Source organism: Dufourea novaeangliae, unplaced genomic scaffold, assembly GCF_001272555.1.
Source record: "Dufourea novaeangliae isolate 0120121106 unplaced genomic scaffold, ASM127255v1 scaffold55, whole genome shotgun sequence".
NCBI lineage: Eukaryota > Metazoa > Arthropoda > Insecta > Hymenoptera > Halictidae > Dufourea > Dufourea novaeangliae.
The window spans coordinates 840,040-863,331 of NW_015373934.1; the positions used below are offsets into that span (position 1 = coordinate 840,040).

The following is a 23,292-nucleotide window of genomic DNA, read 5'->3' on the forward strand; positions in this document are numbered from 1 at the left end:
ATTTGTCCTATACGCAAATAACTCGTCATTAATCGCTTCACCGTTTTCCGTCTCTTTTTGTGTTGCCACAAACCTATTATCGAGTGCTCTACTGTATTTTCAAGCATGGAAACAAATCCTTGACGTTCAGTGCTGTCAGTAATAAAATTCGATTTTCTCACTAACAAATCCCCTATACAAATTGACAGCAAAGTACAAGTTTTGTGCTTGAATTTGATTGTCCGAATGTCCGTATGTGTCCTCGACAAATATTTCTTCGTAAGACTTTATTGATCGTTCACAAATCTTGCGAATACAATATGTGATGTGTATACAACACTTCTCTTTGTCTGATTTATATTTTCGAAATAAAAACTACACGATGACGGAGGTAAACGTCGTATTTTGTCTGCGTGCTTTGCACACGTCTTGGTTGACAAGTCATTTTATCACATTGTCCGTTAGAGATTAATCATGGAAAAGCGAACTGTTAGCAGCAAGGAGGACCGTCAGGTCCTCCAGCATTATGTTGCCATGAAAAATACCATTCTGATGCGTATATCCGGAGAATGTGACAAAAATGTCAATACATTGCGTCTTGGCATGCTCGTAGAGGCAGTCGAGGATTTGGGAGACAGCGCACTCAGAATACGTGTTGTTGACACGACAGGATCAGAAGTCTGGCATGGCACAGACTGGCGATGTCACAGAATTGATTTAATTCCTGTATCATCAGATGTGTGGAAGTTCCTGCCTGCGGTAACTGTGCCTCAAGAAAGAGTACGCTTGGCCAATCACAAGCCGTTATGCAAAGAACTAATGAGTCTGATGATAGAAGATACCATTTGGTATTGTCCTGATCCTCAAGGATATACCAAGTATTTGGCTCTCATTAAATACATTGGACCTGTGCCACAACTTGGTCAAGGGTATTACTTTGGCCTTGATTTGCTGGTAATTTAATGCGATACCTTCATATGTTTGTAAAATATACATTGTTGAATAATTTGTGATAACATAAATGTTAGCTATGTCTTTTGTATACATGTGTCAGTTAATATAACTATTATATATTGTTTCATTATAGGAAGGACAAGAATCATCCAAAACAGCTTTGTTAAGTAAAGAGTACTTTGTTTCTACCCATTCAGAAGGAAGGTTTGTTACCTTGAGTAACATTTTTCCATTGAAGCCTGAGGGACCCAATGGTCTTGGGAATGTAGACAAAAGTATACAAATAAATATTCTTTTTATTGTTGTCCTAGGAATACCTGTTCATTCATGTACCTTTTATTTCAGATTTCTTTGTGAAATCAGATTCAGGAAAGAATTACATGAATGATAAAAAAAAGTCTGTACTGGATTCTATACCACCTGTTCTTTTAGAGAGATTCACTACTTTTGATGACAACAAAAATAATAACAGAGATCAAAGATCTCTGTCAAAAGAATATGTTCAGTCGACTAAGGCAATGTCAGTGGAAAATGATAGCAGTGCAGCTAAAAACACAAATGTCCATGCATATACACAATCTGGTAATAAGAAACACGTAAAAATAAATGTTCAGCTTGGCTTTTTGGTTATATGGTATAGTGTGCTAGTCTTCACTCGTTGCATGCTGTAGAGGGAGTTAAGAATAACCAAGGCAGTTAAAAATAGCCATAATCTTAGCTTGTCTCAGTGCTGCCGGCAAGTCTTTCAATACTGTAAACTTATTATAATTTTATTGTAAAATGGCTGCTATGTTGCAAAACATTCCTCTCTTTGTATTAGAGCACAAATGGAGTAGTGACGTAGATTCAAATGTGTACAGTGACATTGATGGAACTTCGGAACGTTTAAGCCTATTGAATCATAGTAAGAAAATGCACATTCATATAAACTGTACGACACTTCCGTGTTTATAGTCTTCCGAATTGTTTCACAAGGCTTTCCGCATACTTCGCGTCGCAAAATTTGTTTTCCGAAAATATTTTTATTTGAACTTCTGTAAACGAGTATGAATATAAATTGTCATTACTGTTACAGGTAGTACACCAGAAAAAAATGAAAATAAGAAATTTGGACGACCAGAAGCCTCAGATTTAATTGTTGGTTCCAATGTAAAAGTGCTTCTGGATTCTGATGTGCACTATGGAATCATTCGCTGGATTGGTACCCCTCCTGGTATTACTCCTGGCAAATTAATGGCAGCTGTAGAATTGGTATGTCCAGTTATTCAAAGCTTCCTAACAGTATATGACATCCAAACTATAAAACAGTTAATTACTTCATATTTAGGATGATAGTCATCCTTCAGGAACTGATGGAACTTATAAAGATGTTAGATATTTTCATTGTCGACCTTACAGAGCTGTTTTTACAGAGCTTGATCAATGTTCTCGCTATGATACAATGGTCGTAAGTATGCAATGGTAAATGCTTTTGTCTCGTAATATTTGTCTAATAAAAAGTCGACATTGTCACAGGCAAAAATTGATGATCCAGCAACATCGATCAATACAGACAATTTTGGAAACATGGAGAGCTCTGTAATAGTCGGAATGGTGCGGCCTATTTCCGTCAAAGGGAATCTAGAAAGTATTTGTGGAAAATATAGAGGAATTCAAGGTCATCACAATTCCTGTTACTTGGATGCCACTCTTTTCAGCATGTTCACATTCACTAGTGTGTTTGACAATCTTTTATTTAGGTAAGAATTAAATTCTATTTAGTTCAATCATGCTCAGTTATAAATAATATATCATTTAACAGACCACCCAATGAAAAAGACTGTCCACAATACGAAGAAGTGCAAAGAGTACTACGCGAAGAAATAGTAAATCCACTTAGAAAAAATATGTTCGTTAGAGCGGATCATGTAATGAAACTTCGGACATTACTTGAGAAACTGTCATCAGTATCTGGGTTGACTAGTGAAGAAAAAGGTTTGTTCTTACAGTATATTTAAGTTGGAAGCATACTTGAAGGTGACTTAAAATTATTTGAACCTTTACCAGATCCCGAAGAATTTTTAACTTCATTGGTTGCGCAAATCCTGAATGCTGAACCTTTTCTGAAACTAAGTTCCGGTCAGGACGCGTATCACTATCAACTTTTCGTTGAAAAGGACGATCATCTGAATCTTCCAACAGTACAGCAACTATTGGAACAAAGTTTCCTGACAAGTAATATACGATTAAAAGAAGTTCCTTCCTGCCTGATTATACAAATGCCTCGATTTGGAAAATCATTCAAAATGTATCCAAAAATTCAGCCAACACTTTTGCTGGATGTAACGGACATAATTGAAGATTGTTAGTATTATTAAAGCACCGGATTAAATCATTTATTACAATAATTAAGTATTTATACTTCACTAACTTTTAACGGGTTGATTTGTAGCTCCTAGACAATGTACTGTTTGTGGGAAACTAGCGGAGTTCGAATGCAAGGAATGTTACGGACAATGTGGTGTCGGACTAGAAAGTATTGCATTTTGTTTACAATGTTTGGAAAAGGTAAACAGAAAAAATCTCTATTTATATAATTTCATATGAAGTTACGGCATTTGTAAAATGTATCGATTCAGGTGCATCGTCATGAACGAAGAACAAATCATGAACCAAAAAAGCTTGTTGTACCAATGGAATTCGCCATCTTACAGGAACATTGTCCTGTTCCGCGATTGTATCTGGAACTGTCGGCAGTGGTTTGCATTGAGACGTCTCACTATGTTTGTTTTGTGAAATGTGGTTCCGGATCAGAGGCACCATGGTGTTTCTTCGATTCTATGGCTGACAGAAAAGGTATTGTTAGTTTTATAAATTTTATTATTCATACAGTTTAACTGTATACACGTATGAAATTATTATTGCACGTTTAACCATCTTCAGGGGAACAAAACGGCTATAACATACCAGAAATGGTTCCGTGCCCTGACTTTCCGTATTGGCTAAGTGAAGAAGGTGGAAATTATTTGACTGAATTAACGGATGACCGTCATTTGCCCGAACATGCAAAACGACTCTTATGCGACGCCTACATGTGCATGTATCAGTCACCAGATGTTATGATGTACAAATAAGTTCAGTTGCCTAGTAAACTTAGGTAAGTTAGGTTTTAAGTTATTATTTAATAAATTTAGGCACGATGTTTCTGCTTATTACTTATTTAATTTTGCACAAGTCAATGTGACCACTACTTGTAAAAGTAACTAAAGACAAAGATGGTGTAAAGGAGAATTATATTTATTCAGAAACATTATTGAAACGTCGACAGATAAACGTGTAGTCTTAAAGAAACTAAAGTACACATACTTTATAGAAATCATGTCAGAATCACTGTCATTGAAATTTAATATTCTAATTCGAGCACAGTGTTGATTTCTTTAAGTTTACAAAACATATACACATGTATATATTCATCGATACATAAAATTAAGTTCTCATTCTATGTAAAAATTTGAGGAAAATCTACCAAGCTAATGAATCTACCAATCTATTGCACAGTGTATTTATAAATCTTTAAATCTATCGAACTGGACAGAAATATTTTGCGGTACTTTTAAAAGATAAAGATTTGTATATAAATACGGAATACCGTGTGCACTTTTTTTTAAAGATACATTAAAGACAGAAAATTACAGTTTTATACTGAATGTATCAATATATCGAAAACATTTGAAGATACATTTACAGTAAATAGTACGAACAGTTTACAAACTTTCTTTGTAACTTAAACATATAGTGACTAGGATTCGGAAGTTAATGCTGCACTTTCAGATCTACTGCTATTGCTCTAATACCCTAGTTCTATTGTTATTTCTGTGACTGGTCCAATAATCTAAATGAAATCAGAGCAACATAGCACAACATCAATCTACAAATCCATTAACCTTTATTATGTTAATCTGTAGGTAAAGACCAAGAATTTTTTCGTTACTTTAAACATTTTGATTAATATTTAGTTGATCTGTATACTTAAAATAGATTAATTCATATTGTACATGAAAAACTATTCACCTGGGGGAAAAATAGGAAGAAAAAAAAATCTCCCACCTTGTTCTTCCGTTTGATTCTTCGTTGACTACAATTAAACGTCAGTGTTATAATAAACTAAAAAGCAATATGGTAGACTTTTCTATCATAGATTTTGAATCTATAAACAAACATCACTGCAAAGGAAAATATATAGACTAATTATGAAAATTAAGATGTATCGTTGTACATAATAAAAATTCTATGTAATAGGTGAAATTGAATGTTCACTCGTGCCTTTATAAGGCAGAACTAATAAAGGTGGAGAGGGTAAAGTTTGTAAATATGTATAATAAATTTAGTATCTATCTTCATCTTCGTCCATGGCAAAGTGACTGCCAACACCGGAATCTAGCACGTAGAGAGGACTATAAATAACATACAGAAAAAGAAACAATATTTTAAAACGTATACATTAAACCAAATTAGCTTACGAGTCAAGCGCTACTTACTTTATTGCTCTGCATGTGAAAAACACAATGCGTTTCAACTTCTTATTATAGAAGAAATAATTGAAAGACCATAAGCATCCATCTTCTCCAAATGGATCAGATACAAAGTCTGGATTGTAACTAAAATATTTTTGTATATTTAATGTAGCTGCCGTTTCCTGTATTTGTTCCCATAAAGTTTTATACGTTTTACCTATAAATATCACATTCGCTTAATGATATCTCATCATCGATTGCCGCCCAAAGTGCCGTCCTAAGGGTACGATAATGATCACCGGCAGTCGCGCTCAAATTGCTATCTACCGCGTTCATCACCCACGTCAAGCTTGGTTCTTTGCTAAACTCGTGACTCTTAGCATCAGAGAAATCATAATCCGGGTGAAAAGCTGAATTCAAAGTGGCAATCAAATAGAATAATGTTTTTCTACTGATCGTATCGCATAGTGGACCATCTTCATCGCCAGAAACACTGCGACTGTAAAAAGAAAATATATGACTTATTACTGAATCCGTACAGAAGTATATAGTATGCTTATTAGAGAAATAATATGTTTATTTATCTCTTTTATTTTATATGGACCCTTAGCAAACGCGTGTGTGCGCGGGCAGTCGAAAGCTTTCTAAGCGCGTGCAAGCACATAGCGGTCCGCTCTGAACCGATTATGATTTGTGTGGCGTTTCCTTTGAAGAAACTAAGATGTTTTCATTTCACGAGTCTTATCTTATCCGTGGATTAAATGTCTTACACAGTAAATCTTTGCTTCTCCCGAGTAGGTATATTTCTGTGTGACCGCGCCAGTCTTAGGTCGATCAAAGCAAAACTACTTTAATATTTCAAGATTTTTCCTATGCTTTTTTAAATTATAGAAAAATTAAGGGAGGCTGGAGATAAACATGATATTATTGTGACACTTGTTCAAATAAACCAGACCTGCAAGTAGGCGATTATTTCGGACAGTATCATACAATGTAGGATTTTAAACCCCAGATTGAAGATATCATTAATAAATGCTCTTGTCAAAATACGATCAATCAGGACTTGTTAGTCTTTTTTACGTTCAATAAGATTTATCATTGTTATGACAGAATTTTCAAGCGTGTATCATTTCTCCGCCGCACGGTTACAAAATTTCTCATCCAGGCGAATGCTCACGCATCACGTGGTCCCGTCCACAGCGGATTGAAGCAAGCTATATTATTATTATCCCTGCATTACATTTTAACCAGTGATTCTTGATACCTATAGTACCTTTGAGCAGGTGAAGTTCCCAGGGATGTTTGTGGTGGTGACAAAGCTTGAAGATCATGTGGAGTAAATCCTTGTTCTGCATTGAAACGTTTGTACAGCTGTTTATCATTCCCAGCCATTTTACAAGAGTAGCTTTCTATTCTGAAAATCACAAAGATGATCAATATTAAACAGTATTCTATTAAATTACACGAGAAATAGTATAAATGTAAGTTTAATTAACCTACCGGCCTATTATTTTGCTGTCTCCAGTCTTGATCGACAAGGCACTGTTAATAGCTTCAAAGCGTGTACTCTCCAACAGCTTCATTTTCTCTGACAGTAGTTTTCCTTTATGACATAAAAGCAGCGTCTCTGTACTGGTTACCCTTGGTGCATCTCCTGGTGGATCGCTTCTTATGTCATTAACACTCCATTACGTTGGAGTTGATAACCTGTCGGTGTGTTATTTTGGCGCAAAACTTGACCTCGTTTCTCAGTCGCAACGGCCAAGGCGTTCAATAGAATCGAAATGTTAAAAAGCTTCGTTGACATCGAAGACTTATCGAGTCCTTGTACATCCTTCTTATGTGTATGAAAATTCCTTTCCTCTTCGAGTGCACGAATTTAATTGTAGCGGTAATGATTTTTCCTGCGTCGCCGAGCTTGTACATCACAGATCCCTAATTAAAGATATCGAAACGGAATTTACGTCCGTGTGTACCCCGATTACGGCAATCGGTTGTCCAATTTGAGTCTCAGCCGTGACGACGGGTTCTTGCGTCGCGGGTTAGTGACGTGCCAGCTGAAGAGAGGGAAAACTCACCGTAAACGATGTAGAACTACCCTTGAGAAACAAAAGACGGTGTTTTTCTATTAGAAAAACCCGCGCTGAACAGAAAATCGTTGATCGACCTGTCACCCAATAGATCGGAATTCCTTGTCGGGGAAGTCAGCTAAACAAAGTGGCTAAGAAACTTCACAACGTCCGCTACTGGCGAAAACAATCCATAATCACGGACATTGTTGTCACTATCACTCGAATTATCACGGCCACTGTCGAACGAGAACACTAGAAATTCAATGAAACTACGCCTCGTCTGACCGAAGGTCGAACAAACTTGAACCCCTTTCGCTCCTGATTTCCACAGTTTACCAATTATTTGCGTCTTGCTTGGTGTCAGTACGCCTATATGCAACAGCGAATATATGCGTCCTACCTGACAGAAATAGCACAACGAAGCGTCTTGAACTTCCCTCTCTCTCACTCTTTTTACCTCGTTGCCCCCCGTTCTTTGTCCCCCTTGTCGTCAACTGCTCGTAGAGGGGGATGTACACTACCGGTCATAAGTATCTGGACACTTTGTATATTTTGTAATACATAATAATACACGAAACGGTACTAAAATCTGTATTACCTTTTTACGGAATAAACAGATTATAAATTTATATTATTTATTTAAAAACTTATCAATAGTGTATTCCTTTAACTGATTGCTTTGTAACTGTTTTTGAACTAATTACTTTTCATGTGCTGAAGAACCATTTTGGTATGACCCGTAAATTAGAAATTAACTTGAAGATGTAGAACTTTTCGAGTAATGAACTAATTTTGTTAGATTTAACACTGTTAGTTAACAAATGTACACATAACAAACCAATTTTATCGTATTATATTCTATCACAGTTACCTGTGGTAATAACAGATGCTAAAAATCATTGCCTGGCCTTTCTATTTGTTATTTAAATTACAATCGGTAATAATAGGAAAGTGTTTGTATACTTTTGAATGGTAGTGTATATGTGAATTTCGACCTACCAATCGTATACCACCGATAAGAGTGGGTACATGCGTATAAACGCGTTGCATTACGAACTCCTGTGTGTGTGCGCGGTTTCGTATATTCGGTTTAACTTTAGTCCCCGCGGTGTTTGGTTCAATTCTAACCTCGCAGAATGCTGACAGGACTTCGAATTTATTGGTAAAATGTCAAAACGTTGGGGTAGCGACTATGTGGTCACGGAGCACCGAGATTTGCAGGTACTGTCTCCCGTCTCCTGAATCTATGTCCGAGAGTTAATTCTCGTAAAAAATCTAAATTTCCATCTTACACCTTATATCGCTCGAATGTTATTCATTTCTAAATTATTTTTGTCCTTCACAGGCTAATAGTATGGCCGTGGATGCGACTGGTAACTACGTGTTACTTGCTGGGTAAATACCGAGATACATACACTCTATTTACTCCAACTTTTTTCTTAAATCTCTGTTTATATGTGCCGCCAAATATTTTGGTCAGTTAGGACTTTTAATGGGTAAACCCCACTATATTGTACATGTCCTTCACTGTTCTAACGTAAACCATAGATGTCAATAATATTGTAAGATCTGTTCAACACTTGTTTCCTTGTCCTTCGTTGGCTGTGGTTTATTTATGGTATTGTTGTTTCTATGTGACTTCAGACGTAGGTGTTTTGCAGTAAAACATTTGGACGAGGGTGCTGATACCCTCAGGAAATTTCAGAGGCAGAGTAAATATGAAATTGGCACTGCAGAATGGAATCCAACCAGTTCCAATTCTCATCTATGTGCTGTTTCTGTTAGTAATTGAAGAGTATATATATATTATGATTGTATATTTTTATCTGTCTAATTGACTGCTAATTGTAGAGCAACACACGTATAGAAATATTGTCGCTCACTGGAGGTGGTGGCTATGAGTTGCAGACAACAAATAGCCTTAAGGCACACACACGAGTAGTGAGTGACTTGAACTGGCATCCCAAAGAACCAGATATTATTGCTTCTTGTAGCATAGATACCTTTATACATATTTGGGATGTGAAAGATCAGAGGAAACCTTGTTTATCTTTGTCTGCAGTTGGTAAGATCAGATTCCTATATGAGAAAGTTGTTTGAGCAACAGTTAGATGTATAGGTATATAACTGGATATGTAATTGTATTTACAGCAGGGTCTTCTCAAGTAAGATGGAATAGTTTGTCTCCTAATATATTAGCCACAGCTCATGATGGGGATATTAAAATATGGGATCAAAGAAAGGGAAATAGTCCTGTGCAGTACATAGCTGCTCACTTAACAAAAGTATACACTTCCCTTTGATTTGCTGTCGTTTATGTGCTTAAGTAATATACAAATCAAGAAAGTTATTTTAGATACATGGCTTAGATTGGTGCCCATTTCAACAAAATCAGCTGGCCACTTCTAGTCAGGATTGTACAGTGAAGATATTTGATATTAGCAATCCACGTAGAGCTGAAAGTATTGTGACAACTGACTCACCAGTATGGAGAGCTAGATATACGGTAAAACAATACTCTGTTTAACAGCATTCAAGATCATTTGCATATATAAATTGATGTACTTAATTGACAGCCTTTTGGAGAAGGTTTGGTGACAATAGTGGTACCTCAATTACGACGCGGAGAGAATAGTTTATTATTATGGAACACAACTAATCTTAGTGCGCCTATTTACACTTTTGTGGGACACACTGATGTTGTTCTTGAGTTTCAGTGGAGGCATCAAAAATTAGGTATTTCAGAAATATCGTTTTATACAATGGAAAAAAATATGTAACGTGTTCATAATTTACAGAAAATGCTGACTTTGAGTTGATTACTTGGTCAAAAGATCAATGTTTGAGAATATATAAAATTGACCCGTTTGTGAAGAAGGTATGTCCACGTATTATTCAATAAATTCTGTTTCTTGTTTATATAAGTGTTTGATAAAGAATATTCTTCAGCTGTGTGGACATGACATGGATGATGGTGCATCTATTTATACTCAATACTCGGAAGATAATAATTTAAGTGTGTAAATCTTGTTTGCGAATAGAACAATATTTTTAGTTTCATTGAACTAATAGACTTGTTAATATTCAGGAACATTACAGTCCGTCCAGCAGCTACAACTTAATGACACGCAAAATGATCGTGAAATGAATTGTGTAACAAAGGTTGACGAACCTTTGATAAATTCTGAAACAGATACGTATATTGAGAATAATAAAGAAATATCGTCCCCTACGCAACCAAAGACTCTCCAACAAGAATTTTCTTTAATAAATATGAACATACCAAATATAGAGGTAAGATAAACGAAAACGAGTTAAAACTCCATAAAATAACATTTTTATTCTGCCTTTCTAGGTCAATGCAATGGATGCTGTAGAACGCACTTGTACTGTAACAGCATCCAACAAAAGTTACAACGTGATATTAAAAGTTAACTTCCCCGCAAATTACCCGTATAGCGCGCAACCGACGTTCCAGTTCTGCCCTGGGACAACGATTGACAATACAACAATGGCAAAACTGTTGAAAGTCTTAAAGCAAACTGCTCAACAGCGAGTAAAAAAGAACAGATCCTGTTTAGAACCGTGTCTCAGACAATTGATTGCAACTTTGGAGCAAGTAAAAACAAAACACCCATTTATCGAACTTTCATTATTTATCCAGAATAATGTCCGACATATTTTTTTGTTTTTATAGACATGTAAAAAAGACGAGAATGAAAGTAATCACATAGGATACGATATTCAAGACAACGCGAATTTTTTAAGTTCCTCTAATATATACACAAACTATCAGGACGCCTATATACCCTTCCCTAGAACATCGGGCGCAAAGTTTTGTTGTGTCGGTATGTAAACAGACAGTAACATATGGAAGCTTGGTGTACTAGAACTTAATTCAGTGTTTCAATAGGTATTCTTGTATGTTTTGGTCGTGCATCGTACACCAGAAGAACATCGATGAAACCGGAGAGCACAACACCCAGGGCTCTGTCTGCGTTAGGGAACGGAATTGGCAATGGAGAACATTTTATGCACATATATTCGAATTCATATGTACAGTCAAACGACAACATTCCCATTAGTTCCTTCTATTTTCAAGACCGTGTAAGTGAACACGTTTGTGTCAATAATTACAGCACGAACTTTTTATCAACAATTGTTCTATGTTCATTAGAAACTGAATCGCGGATTACACAATACTGGCAGAATGACTCACAGGTCATGTTGTAAAAATTATCATTTCATGGTAATCATATACGATGCTTCGTCATTATTTTTCGTTAACAAGGAGCTCGCTGAAAAATACGTGTAAGTGACTGATAACATTGTTGCGTGATCGCTGATATGTCAATCGGATAATTTTATTTCTTCGGTCTCCAGCATCAATATCACCGACATCCCAGCGATGTGTCAATACAATGCAAACGTTGCTGCGCAGTTAGAACGTCCCGATTTAGTTCAAGCATGGTGTTTAGCCGCCCTTGTAATATCACAACCGGTTTCAAACGTCGGACAAAATTCTTACCAATCGCCTGACATAGATGCCCCTTGGCCATTGCATCCTTTTGGCCAGAATTTAATTCATTCCTTGTAAGTAATGACTAAGTGAACAGTATGTTGTAATATAGACCAAATACAATATACTAAATTCATCTTATACCTCGTCCATGATTGTGGAGACGGTATTATATAAAAATTATTTCTTGTTATTTAGAATACAGCATTATGCCAATCAATCGGACATTCAAATGGCCGGTATGCTGAGTTGCGCATTCAGTTACCGTTCAGAGAACTTAGACGTTCTTCAGACGCGGCTAAGTAGCAAATCCGTTAACGTCAGTGTAAGTATAACACAGTTGTTTGTGAGCGTTAATTAATGTTTCGTTGGCATGGCCTAAAATGAATATTATTTTTATAGTATCATTATTATATGTCTTGATCATATATTGTCTTCTGTTTATGAAGTCTGTTGAGTATGCTCTTTCAGTATGATCATTCATTATTCATGTTTCAATATTGGCCTTTCTGAGATGCAGTATATCACATCTTTTATAGTCAGCACATATATTTTTTTTCTGCAGATGCATGAATAAATATATTTTGAGATTGTAAATGTAATAAAATGGTACGATGGTGTAGTGTATGGTATGATAACAAAAGGTTTCAGAATGAAGGGTAGATATACTATACTTTCGTACCACACACATGTTGTTTTGTTTCAGTATTTTTTATATTTTTTCAAAACTGTCAAACGATTGATATGATGTTATCTTTGTTATAGAGGCTTTCTACAGGAAAATGGTGGTTGAAGGTAAGGCATGGTTTCCGAAATTTCTATTGATTGTGCGCGTTTGAAACACACTGGTTCGTAAGGTTCTCTATCATGGTGATATTTGTTGTCTTACAGCATCGGAGTGGGAGTGTCGTGTTGCCACGAAGCATGCAGGTTTGGCCATGCTTGATTTTAAAACGCCAAACTATTCAGTTTTGCATTTTAATTATTGTCGTGTATCACGCGGTCGATAATCCGATAAATTGTGTAATTTGTAGTGATTAATCCAACGTATATGTGATGTACTGTCTGTTGTAGCAATTGTATTCGCACAGAAGACAAATGTTCTTGTGCTGAAAGTGATCATAGACATAATGCCTTTTTTTCATTTGTCCATTGTGTATATTGTATCTACTACATTGTTGACGTAACGTTTACCATTCGAATTGTGATTTATGTGTTCTTCAATGTATTCTTCTAGCCTGGTGGGTCACCATATCATACAATACATCTAGCTGATACCACGTTAGAAGGATGGAACTTTCAAAATTTGAAACAACACAGATCCAATTCGTGGTCCGACTCCCTTGACGATTTAAAATGTATCCAGGATTCGTTTGGTGACTCCGTAAAAAATATTAGGTACAGAACTGAACATTTTCGTTTATTAAGAATATAAATTTGCTTATAATTCCATTCAAAAGTTCGTGATAGATATTAATTATGCAGGCTACTCGATGAAAAGTACACTACTCTTTACGATGGGTACAAGAAAGCATATGCAGAAGTGTTGCACAGGTGGCGTTTGCTAGATGCTCGAGCTCAAGTATTGAAACATGTCAGCATAACTCCTCTGGATACGCACAAAGGTGTCGAATTCCAAAGTGAATGCCAAATATGTACTAAAGTTAGCAGAGGTCCCCAATGCATTAGTTGCAAACGCCTCGCTTTGGAATGCGTAATCTGCCACATCTCCGTAAAGGGTACATAAACTTCTAATTTATGTTGTTTTCTGCACAGGAGCATGTATTATCAAATTGATTGTTTCTTTTTCATAAATTCAGGCCCAAGTAACTTCTGTATATTTTGTGGTCACGGAGGACACACACAACACTTAGCAGCATGGTTCGCTAATGAGACACTATGCCCGACAGGCTGTGGATGTTATTGCCTGCAGGAGTGTTCCGCTCTTTTAAAGGTGTAAATAATATAAAAGAGAATTTGTACATAGTTGACACAACATATATATATATAAGAAATGTTACAAGAGAATAAATATGTCTTTCTTAAAATGATTTGGAATGTATGAAGTGTGGTGCCAGTTACAATTAACTTTATTTTTACTTAATCATTGGAAACAATAACGACTTCTTTCCCGTTAGCTTTGGCCTTTATAATTTTATTTGTATCAGATGGAACTTGCTTAATTGATACTTCTTTGTCAGATGCAACAGTTCCGAGAAATATTCTTTCGAGTTCTCTCATCTCAACTGTAAGGAAAATATACATTTGCAAAAAGAGTATGGATAAAGGAGGTAATGAAATATACCAGCATTGCGGCGCTGTTTTTCACGAGCAAGATACTCTTCTCTTGCAACTCTACGTGCCTCTTCGTATTCTCGTTGCACTTTTTCCACTGCAGTATATTCTCTTCGAAGAACAAAACCGTGAATTACGCCAGCAATTAAACATGTCCACCTGACTAACTAAAGATACAAATTATTCTACAGAAACGAGGACTTTGAATAACTAGTGTGAAGTATTATTACCTTTATCAAGGGACTAACTTCGAAAGGAACCAAATCGATTTTCTTTCCTGGCATTTAAATAAATTCTGTTTTCGACGAAACTGATTTCGTTTAAAAATAGTTTTAAAACGATATAGTTTACTCTAGTTCTAATGTTTCTCAAGACATAATCCTTGATGTTCAACTTAAAATTAACAAGTGACTACCTAAAAAGTCAATAACTAGACAATTCATTTAAAAACACTGTCGTCCTATTTTTATTGTATTGATTATACATAATATCCAGTACGATTGAAGTACATAAATGCCAGTGAGTTTTTAATGGCAATTAATATCTGTAATGATCAGCTTTATAAGGTCCTTCCATAGGTATTCCAAGGTATTTGGCCTGTTCCTCTGTAAGTTTTGTAAGTTTCACGCCCAAGTGGTTCAAATGTAACGCCGCAACTTCTTCATCCAGTTTCTTTGGCAACATGTGAACACCGACGGAATAAGAATCTGACTTTGTCCATAATTCTATTTGTGCCAGCACCTGGTTTGTGAATGAATTGCTCATCACGAAACTCGAATGTCCTGTTGCACATCCAAGATTAACTAAACGACCCTCTGCGAGAACAACGACGTGTCTGAAATGGGAGAACACTACGTGAACCAGAGGAGAAATATCTACTCAATTATGTGATTTGCAATGTCCGATCTTAAAAAGGTGAGAGATATTACAGTTAAATATGTTGAATTATCTTTTACTGTCACGATACGTCAGTGTGCCTAATTTTTCTCTTTAAAAATATTTTTCTAGGCAAAGAGTTGTTCACATCTACATATAGGAATAGAGTACTATCTAACTGCCCACCTGCCGTTCTTCAACTGGTATCTGTCTACTTGGGGCTTAATATTCTCTTTCTCGACCGCATTTTTCTGAAGCCAGGCAACATCTATCTCACAATCAAAATGACCAATGTTGCATACAATAGCATCCTCTGGCATATTTACGAAATGATGACCTAATATAATATCTTTGCATCCAGTAGTGGTGACATATATCTGTCCTTTGGTCGACGCTTCTTCCATTGTCGTTACCTAAGTGTTTGTAAAAGTTCAACAATTTTTCTTACACCTCTTCTGAAATACTCTTATTATTCTTTGTCACGGAGTAACAATAATCACCTCGTATCCTTCCATAGCTGCTTGAAGCGCATTAATGGGATCAATTTCTGTGATTAGTACACGACCACCCAATGCCCTGAGACTCTGAGCGCATCCTTTGCCAACGTCGCCGTATCCAGCTACTACACAGACTTTCCCAGCGATCATCACGTCTGTTGCTCGCTTGATGCCATCGATCAACGATTCACGGCATCCATATAGATTGTCAAACTTGCTCTGTATTCAGTGAAACGGAATCTTGGTTCATACGAAATCGAAAACTCAAACCAGACTGAGGATTCACACAAGCTGAGAGAAGGAAGGAATACTCGAAACAGTTTCAGGTTGTTGGAGAAACGTTTGAAAGAGTTGACAATCCATGGAAGACCAAGGATTCAGGTGGACAGAGGAATCAAGAACTGTGCATCTAACGAACCTTAGTGACTGAGTCATTCACATTGATTGCAGGGACCTTAAGAGTTCCTTCCTTCATCATACGATAAAGATTGTGCACTCCAGTGGTGGTCTCCTCGAGGTTTGTCATCTTTGAAGACAAGAGTTTGCTCTATACACCAGAGATATTCCTCGTCGGTTTCACCTTTCCACGCATATACAGGAACTCCTGTTTTTGCAATAGCTGCGGCCGCGTGATCCTGCGTGCTGAATATATTGCACGATGACCACTGAACCTAGTAAATCAATGGTGTCGGTGCCAGCTTTGAAGCATTACTGTGCATCGAGTTGCTTAAATATGTTAATCTCAAATGAAGATATGTTCTCGTGATTTTATTTTAAGTGAGAAAATTGGTGATTTGCTTTTTTTTTAATGATACATTTACAAATTTGGTTCATAGGTATTTCTCTATCGGGTTCGAGAACACGTTTTTGAACAGATCTTGTATAGCAAGAACTTTTCTTTAATGAAGTGCAAGCAAGACTCGTAAATTTTTATGACATAGTCAATGCTCATTTTGCATCACACTATCATACATATGAGCTACATCACAATGGCAACAATTGTCATGAATCTTATCTGATATGATCTTAATCTCAAGTCGAATAGAATTTGAAAGCTTTTCGAGTGTCTAACACGACCGTTTGTGAATCTTGCGAATGTCACGAGGTCATGATCTGCAAGATAAACCTGCCTACGTATGTAAATACGAATTATGTTCGATATTTCATTTATGTTATGCTCTATTCTTATGTAAACTAAACTTTATTCTTAGTAGGTGCAAGTGATTTCTCCATTACTACCTTTCTTAATCTGGTACAGAATTACTTATAAACATAACAGAAACAATAAGCATGCAGATTCAAATGTAAAGTTTCCTGGCGCCATTTTTTAATAGACACGACTACATTCAAATTTTGAATTTACTTTTAACAAAGTAAACATTTTTAGATGCCATAACATAATATCTTTGTTTTATTGCAGGTAAATCATATTTTAAACTATATGTACCAAAGAATGTTTTAAATTTTGACTATTAGTTTGATTTTTTCAATAATGATGCTCATGCTCGAGCTCCATTTTGGAATCGAACGTGGTGCCACGAAAATGGTTGCAACATGAAAATGAGATAATTCGTCTTACCTCGGCTCCAAGTTCGACTAAAGTTTCAATAAGAACTGCGGTTTGCACTGTCATGTGTAAACAACCCGCGATACGTGCGCCTTTCAAAATTTTCCCAGGACCGTACTTTTTTCTGATGGCCATGAGCCCCGGCATTTCGTTCTCTGCCATCCTGATTTCTTTGCGACCCCATTCCGCCAGGGATAGGTCGGCTTTGCCAAGAAAAAAATTCAGTACATCAATTTCAAATTATATATGAATAATTCTTTTACTCAAATTAATTCAATTTTGCTTCGATTCGCACCGGTTCTTTTTTACATTCTATCAATGAAGTGACTGTTCACTCAAGAACGTAGAGTACGATTTATTAGGTTTAACAGTTATTGAAATTTAATTTAAACGTTGGGATATGTACATCTATTTTAAATAATTCGCATGAAATAAAAAGAACAATTAATTACGACACATTTTCAAATGTTTCGTTACTCCATTTCAGTTCGACATTCAGTCAAAATAATTATACCTTCTTTTCCATTTTATTTCCTTATGATATATGTACATAAAAAAGAATTGAATCCGACTGTTACGCAGACGATTAATCTGTTTAAGAAAAGTAGAGTTGTATAGAGTAATCTGAGATTAGCATTGACGTTATCTGGACATTCGACATACATATAGTTTATAAGAGGAACTTTTGCTACGAATTGCATCATTCCTTGAAGACTTTTTTTATCAATTTCTATGCAATTCCATCACTCCTGGCAATGGAAGTATGTAATGTTATTCTTTAAATACCACGAATGGAGGTTATCAATTGTGCTCCAAAATAACGACCACGTGTCTGTATGGGGCGACTCAAAAATTCGTTTAACTTTTTACTTACCAACTTTGAATTCAGGTTTGCTAGCCATTTCGGTGAGAAGAAATTTACTGGTACGCGAGTGTGAAATTATAAATTCGAATTATGAAACGAGCTACAGATCCACTAAATGCACATTTCCACCGGCGAGTTGCGGTGAAACTACGCTTATGGAGTACGATGCTGTGGCTTTAAACGGTGCCGCTAGAGATCGTGATTACTTGCTGGTCACGTGAACACGATTTTAAATGTGCATCTGGTGGGAAATATTACAGTAGAAAAAAAAAAAGAGTTTTACTAGCTCAGCAGACACGAAGTTATCGATTGTGTAAAATAAGTCTATAATTAGTCTTATCTGATTTTCTCGTGAAACTTTTTTTATCAGTTTAAATATTTGTCTTTACATTACACGTTGAACTTCATAAAAAGTGTATGATTATCATTCTTCACGCGCAGGACTAGTGTCAAAGTCTGTGAATTTTGTTCCATCGAGAATCATCTGTCTACGAAATTCTCTGGCGTCCCTTTTCTCTTCGTACAGCACTGAATCTTTGTCGATTCGCGTCAGGTTAGGCAACATAGCCAATATTATTTGCCTATACGTACTTTCTTCGTCTCCTTCTCTGTCAGTTATTGCAGGATTTTCTAAAATGACGAGAGTTTCCAGCGAAGGCAGACAGCTTAATTTCTCTAATTCCGAAATTTTAGCGATTTCGTTGTTCCGGAGATTTAGGTAATCGAGCTTGGCGCAACGTGAGTCAAATCCTTCCATATTTGACAATTTGTTACTCCTCAGGTGTAATATTTTCAAATTGATTAAAATCTCCAGACCTTCTAATTTTTCAATTTGATTCTCTGCGAGGTACAAACGAATTAATCCAGGAAAGAATATTCCGTTCGTGGTAGTTAGTATGTTTCCGCGTAATTCAAGGACTTTGAGATTCTCTAAATCGTAAGGATTTAACGTGACTTCTTCTATGTTGTTGTGATTTAGTTCGAGACATTCTAGAAGTTTGTGGGAGATGCCTGATGTGCTTTTTAATTTGTTTTTATTTAAAGTCAGTACCTAAAGTGAGAGAAAATCAAAATATTACAAACTAATCGTCCATGTATTGTAACAAATCTGCGTTCATAATGATTTAAGAGTAGAGTTTAGAGAATTTTTAAATGGTTATCATCGACCTGGAGATATGGCATAGAAACCATTTCCGCGGATAATACTTTATTCCTGTCAGCCTGAATCATTAGAAGATATGTCATCTTCGCGAGGACGCGAAGAGCATCGGCGGTTAATCTGTTTCCGGAAACGTCCACATACAGGACATACTTGAAACACAGTATAATTCCAATGTCAGTCAGACTCTTGTTAGAAGCGTTCAAACCTAAATAAGCGTATCCCAAACCCGAATCACACTTTCCCAACGTGTGAAGACATTCTGCGGCTTCTGATAACGTCAAGACTAACGGTGCCTGTTCGAAATCTTCCGAAGACCTGCGGCTTGGGTATTTTGCGTGGTCTCCTTCCGCTTCTTCATATTCCCCTTCCATTGAATTGTGTTTATTATTATTGAAAAATCAAACGTCTTTGTCAATCCCTAAATGATCAAAGTAGTTCCTTAAATTACAGTAAAGTAACCTATTTCCAGGTTTCGTACATGAAATGATTCGATATCAAGTGGAAAATGAGATCTGTGTTCAGTTGTTTCTTTTCAAAAGGTTAGTTTCAATGTCATTCAAAAATTATTTTCAAAGTTCTATCGGCTCTCATATCTTTACGAAATCTTCAAAGTTACTTTTTGTTTCAGAATCTATGAAATTTGTGTTTAATTTTTTTAATGAAAAGCGCGCCAAAAAAACTGTATCGCCATCTAACGGGAATAAAGCAGACCTATTTATCTAGTAGCTTGGGCAGCTTGTCGCAGATGGCGCCAAGTATATGGCTCACAACGTGCGTATAAAAAATATTAATTAAAACCAATTAAAACAGTCGCAACTGACTATTACTAATCGCCGTTCGAACGATTTTCATGGCTTAATTATACGAATTATTCATCTATAGGTAGAAACTATCAAAACTGAATACAAAACATAGGTGAAATAAAACTCCGCAGTGTCCATTGATTCTTTTATATAGTATTCAATATCGTTAACCTTGAAAATCAGTTCTTTTCATGTTCGATGCGTCATGTATCAGAGGTATAAAACGGTGATTTATAAAAATTATTGTACAAATTGCAGCATGTAAATAGGTTCTCCGATTAATCTGTTAATCCTCACTGTATCAAAAGACATTATACTTTCTTTTTTTCGCTCAATCGAAGACAGGAATTATCTGCCTACATATTAACGAGTTCTAATGCATCTAGATACGTCCCATTTCAGTCTTTGACTCTCCTGCGTGGGTCGTTTTCGGTGCATGATGTCGCACAGCTTCTTCAGAAGGATGAAATTCTCCCTGAATATACGATCCTGCTTCTCCCGTTCCAATTGCAACCCCTTCGCGTTTAAAGAAACGTGCGGCCTACCTTTTGGTGGATTCACATCTATCGCGCAGGTAGCTTTCATCACCTGAAAAATATTTGTAATTCAATCAACGTGTTTCGAGTGTTCTCGTGCAACGATTAATTCTCCGCTTACTTTCAGACGATGTCGTTCGTAGTCCTTGTTTCTCCATGCATTCGAACCGGATAAATTCGTCTTCTCGCCGGACATGATTCTACGTTCAACGAACCTCGTTACGGCTGTTTACACGATATACGCGGCACCATTGCCGAGTTTCTTTAGCAACGCTTTCGCGACGAGGTTCTATTGATCCGATCCTCGGTTGCCGTGTCGCGTTTCGGCTGGTCACGTCTGGTCCAGATATGTATATTTTCCTTAGTTTATTTCAATTTATATCTAAATTTCCATTATTCTATCACTTTTACTTACATATTTTTTTCAGCCAGTACCTGTTTTTTTATAATGTAATTCCAACTTTTCTATCTCTCATAAAGATATAAATAGGGTGGGTCAAAGATTAGGACGCATTCTTTCAGAATAACAGGAGATAAATGGGACTGAAGCTAAATTGGACCAAAAACAAAGTGGTGGAGAAGATTGTAATAAAATTGGAAAGGCATTGTTTCCCGTCTTCTTTGTACATACATAATTTCAATTTTCGTTGGAAATTTTTTTCATAGATATATGTAGACTCATAGAATGTTTCGCCTATATGACAGGACTTTCGTTCCACCCTGTGTGTTATTATTATTATTTCTACATAGGCACGTGCGTGAGTACGCGTGGACCACCACCACCGAGGCCAGGATCCCCCGTCAACGATCTCGCCGGATTGGTGGAGGCTTCTGGACCAATCCGGGCCAACCAGAGGCGGGCATTCCGTCGACGCGCGCGGATTTTTTTTATTCAGCTCCGTCGCGACGCGTGGAAATTAATTTCACCGTTGCTTGGCATTCATGGCAACAAGACGATAAAGACGAGCTACCGTTGATGTTGGGGAACAAAAGACTCAATCGTAAATCCAATTTCAGAAAGTTCAATGAATCCTTGGAAAAACAAAAAAAAATGACTGGGGATTTTCGAAATGTAATCTCATACTTTTACCTAATTGCGATGAAGTTCGGTAAAGTTAATTCTGCTTTACAGGATCGGTACGTCCCGAGAAACTAAAGGAAGGGTATGCTTGACACAGAACTGTCTATGAAATTAATAACAAGGTAATAGAAAGTATAATAAACCTCGAAGTGTATTGGCCATCATAAAAAGAAGGATATAACGACTGGAAAGGTCCTGGCCTGTTTATAATGGCAAAGAATCGCTTCTATTATGTCGAACTTTATTATCAACTGTATTTACTAACGTTGACCGTGCACTCGTTTTGTCGCTCGGGAACAGAGACAGTCTGTGTGTCCGATGGTGACTGGAAGCTCCCATAAAGGAGAACGAAGGATGCGGGCGCAGTAAACCTCTAGGCGAAGACGGTGCTGGTCATAAAAATGGTCGCTTGTAAGGCCCCGCCGGCCGGACACCGTCTCGGTTCAACGCCTAGAAATGTTATGGAACGGCTTCTATACCCGTATATACCTGCGAAGGTAAACCCCTTTTCCACCCCATTTCATTTACCAACCCCTCGTAACCATAGGCTATAACGTTTATTACTTCATTGTGACTTTGGAAAAACATTTGCCCCGAAGCAAAAGCGCACACCGTCGGTGCTTATTCGATACAGCCACTTTCTATTGTTCCGTGGGGTCCCGAAGCATAATTTCCAAATATTGGTACAATTTTTCCTGTATATTAGAGGATTCTCGAAGGGATACCAATCCGCTTTTGTTTGCTTCGTAGATGGCTCTCCACGGGCGAGGACCAATTTACGGGGACGCACTTTTAGACTGTCGGCACACGATGGTACCGAATTGAAAGCCGAAAGAAGATGATGAGGACGAAAGAAAAAAAGGTAGAGAACGGATACATGGGTGTATCGGTGGCCGGTAACGCGGATCGTGCAAAGGGTCGTCGATCTTAATCGCGGATCCTCGACAATGATCCTCTCAAACGGATGAGCCCTCGACGCTCGAGAGATAGAACGATGAAGATCTCTTTTTCCCTCGAGGGGATACACGCTGTTATAACCGTGTGTGCAGAAGCCCTCGCTCGTAATACGGGACCCCCTGACACGTATCCACGGGGGGAAAAACACGTCGGCCAATCCCTGTACTCACTGATCCCGGGATACAGTACATTATATTATCCTCGTGCCGCCTGCGATCCGCTCTTTGCCTCGCCCATCCTTTTGATCCTGACTGGAATATCCGCTAACACAGACTTTCATGATGCTACCAGCTGACTCCCGATTCATCAGGTTTTTTTTTTAGTTTTCTTCTGTAGCGATGTATGTAATTCTACGCGTTGGGTCGATCCGTCTATCTTAGATTCGTTGGTGTTCGCCACTTGTGCAGTTTAATTGTCTATTAGGTGCACCAATAAGTAGTTCACTAATTCTTTGGTGAAACGTTTATAATCGATGCAATTCAAATGCTGATACAATTAAATAGTGAATTATTTCTTTGGTTACACCTGATAGATTACCAAAACGAAACACACGATAATCGCAGTCGTATTTAAGACAATACCTTGTGCATATTTATTTTATTCTCTATCGTTGGGAAGTCCCTTTTTTGTCGTAAA

General features: G+C 37.0%; 6 protein-coding genes across 8 annotated transcripts; 2 read left to right on the forward strand and 4 right to left on the reverse strand.

The window, feature by feature from the left end:
- The first annotated feature begins 428 nt into the window (after positions 1–428).
- Positions 429–4,046, forward strand: LOC107195222 (ubiquitin carboxyl-terminal hydrolase CYLD). Its single transcript, XM_015585026.1, has 12 exons — positions 429–933; positions 1,067–1,208; positions 1,279–1,515; positions 1,724–1,837; positions 2,009–2,184; positions 2,261–2,377; positions 2,449–2,672; positions 2,735–2,907; positions 2,980–3,276; positions 3,365–3,480; positions 3,552–3,768; positions 3,856–4,046. The coding sequence occupies exons 1-12, from the start codon at positions 454–456 to the stop codon at positions 4,044–4,046; spliced, it is 2,484 nt and encodes an 827-aa protein (XP_015440512.1). The 5' UTR covers positions 429–453.
- Positions 4,047–5,263: 1,217 nt separating this feature from the next.
- LOC107195216 (repressor of RNA polymerase III transcription MAF1 homolog) lies at positions 5,264–7,821 on the reverse strand. 2 transcript variants are annotated; one of them, XM_015585020.1, is made up of 6 exons: positions 7,505–7,821; positions 6,927–7,361; positions 6,700–6,840; positions 5,644–5,925; positions 5,451–5,570; positions 5,264–5,366 (listed from the first exon to the last, which is right to left on the reverse strand). In XM_015585020.1, the coding sequence occupies exons 2-6, from the start codon at positions 7,007–7,009 to the stop codon at positions 5,297–5,299; spliced, it is 696 nt and encodes a 231-aa protein (XP_015440506.1). In that variant the 5' UTR covers positions 7,010–7,361; positions 7,505–7,821; the 3' UTR covers positions 5,264–5,296. The 2 variants fall into 2 exon arrangements, with proteins under 2 accessions (XP_015440506.1, XP_015440505.1); XM_015585019.1 differs by having other exon boundaries at positions 6,927–7,821.
- A 689-nt stretch (positions 7,822–8,510) lies between these two features.
- LOC107195198 (WD repeat-containing protein 59) lies at positions 8,511–14,008 on the forward strand. 2 transcript variants are annotated; one of them, XM_015584996.1, is made up of 19 exons: positions 8,511–8,719; positions 9,143–9,278; positions 9,350–9,563; positions 9,650–9,783; positions 9,855–10,004; positions 10,075–10,234; positions 10,297–10,376; positions 10,448–10,514; positions 10,587–10,792; positions 10,854–11,117; positions 11,196–11,346; positions 11,412–11,605; positions 11,676–11,809; positions 11,882–12,091; positions 12,216–12,342; positions 12,783–12,812; positions 13,255–13,415; positions 13,503–13,756; positions 13,838–14,008. In XM_015584996.1, exons 1-19 carry the CDS (start codon positions 8,691–8,693, stop codon positions 13,975–13,977), a joined length of 2,841 nt encoding a protein of 946 aa, XP_015440482.1. In that variant the 5' UTR covers positions 8,511–8,690; the 3' UTR covers positions 13,978–14,008. The 2 variants fall into 2 exon arrangements, with proteins under 2 accessions (XP_015440482.1, XP_015440484.1); XM_015584998.1 differs by lacking the exon at positions 12,783–12,812.
- A 752-nt stretch (positions 14,009–14,760) lies between these two features.
- LOC107195192 (adenosylhomocysteinase) lies at positions 14,761–18,259 on the reverse strand. The gene is given in 7 exon segments (XM_015584987.1): positions 14,761–15,147; positions 15,375–15,601; positions 15,689–15,904; positions 16,104–16,202; positions 16,204–16,356; positions 17,265–17,455; positions 18,127–18,259. Coding segments are annotated over 7 exon segments (1,212 nt in total). The 5' UTR covers positions 18,155–18,259; the 3' UTR covers positions 14,761–14,849.
- A 282-nt stretch (positions 18,260–18,541) lies between these two features.
- LOC107195160 (leucine-rich repeat-containing protein 23-like) lies at positions 18,542–19,650 on the reverse strand. The gene is made up of 2 exons (XM_015584947.1): positions 19,285–19,650; positions 18,542–19,168 (listed from the first exon to the last, which is right to left on the reverse strand). The coding sequence occupies exons 1-2, from the start codon at positions 19,648–19,650 to the stop codon at positions 18,542–18,544; spliced, it is 993 nt and encodes a 330-aa protein (XP_015440433.1).
- Positions 19,651–20,445: 795 nt separating this feature from the next.
- LOC107195242 lies at positions 20,446–20,814 on the reverse strand. Its single transcript, XM_015585044.1, has 2 exons — positions 20,740–20,814; positions 20,446–20,670 (listed from the first exon to the last, which is right to left on the reverse strand). Exons 1-2 carry the CDS (start codon positions 20,812–20,814, stop codon positions 20,446–20,448), a joined length of 300 nt encoding a protein of 99 aa, XP_015440530.1.
- Positions 20,815–23,292: the final 2,478 nt, after the last annotated feature.

Coding starts and splice junctions, on each gene's coding strand:
- LOC107195222 (XM_015585026.1), top strand. CDS start 454: ATGGAAAAGCGAACTGTTAGCAGCAAGGAGGACCGTCAGGTCCTCCAG. Junction 934..1,066: donor ACTTTGGCCTTGATTTGCTG/GTAATTTAATGC, acceptor GTTTCATTATAG/GAAGGACAAGAATCATCCAA. Junction 2,185..2,260: donor TAATGGCAGCTGTAGAATTG/GTATGTCCAGTT, acceptor CTTCATATTTAG/GATGATAGTCATCCTTCAGG.
- LOC107195216 (XM_015585020.1), bottom strand. CDS start 7,009: ATGAAGCTGTTGGAGAGTACACGCTTTGAAGCTATTAACAGTGCCTTG. Junction 6,841..6,926: donor GACAGCAAAATAATAGGCCG/GTAGGTTAATTA, acceptor TGTGATTTTCAG/AATAGAAAGCTACTCTTGTA. Junction 5,367..5,450: donor TTCACATGCAGAGCAATAAA/GTAAGTAGCGCT, acceptor TGTTATTTATAG/TCCTCTCTACGTGCTAGATT.
- LOC107195198 (XM_015584996.1), top strand. CDS start 8,691: ATGTGGTCACGGAGCACCGAGATTTGCAG. Junction 10,235..10,296: donor GTGGAGGCATCAAAAATTAG/GTATTTCAGAAA, acceptor CATAATTTACAG/AAAATGCTGACTTTGAGTTG. Junction 12,343..12,782: donor GCAAATCCGTTAACGTCAGT/GTAAGTATAACA, acceptor TCTTTGTTATAG/AGGCTTTCTACAGGAAAATG.
- LOC107195160 (XM_015584947.1), bottom strand. CDS start 19,650: ATGGAAGGGGAATATGAAGAAGCGGAAGGAGACCACGCAAAATACCCA. Junction 19,169..19,284: donor TTTCTATGCCATATCTCCAG/GTCGATGATAAC, acceptor CTCTCACTTTAG/GTACTGACTTTAAATAAAAA.
- LOC107195242 (XM_015585044.1), bottom strand. CDS start 20,814: ATGTCCGGCGAGAAGACGAATTTATCCGGTTCGAATGCATGGAGAAAC. Junction 20,671..20,739: donor ACGAACGACATCGTCTGAAA/GTAAGCGGAGAA, acceptor AATATTTTTCAG/GTGATGAAAGCTACCTGCGC.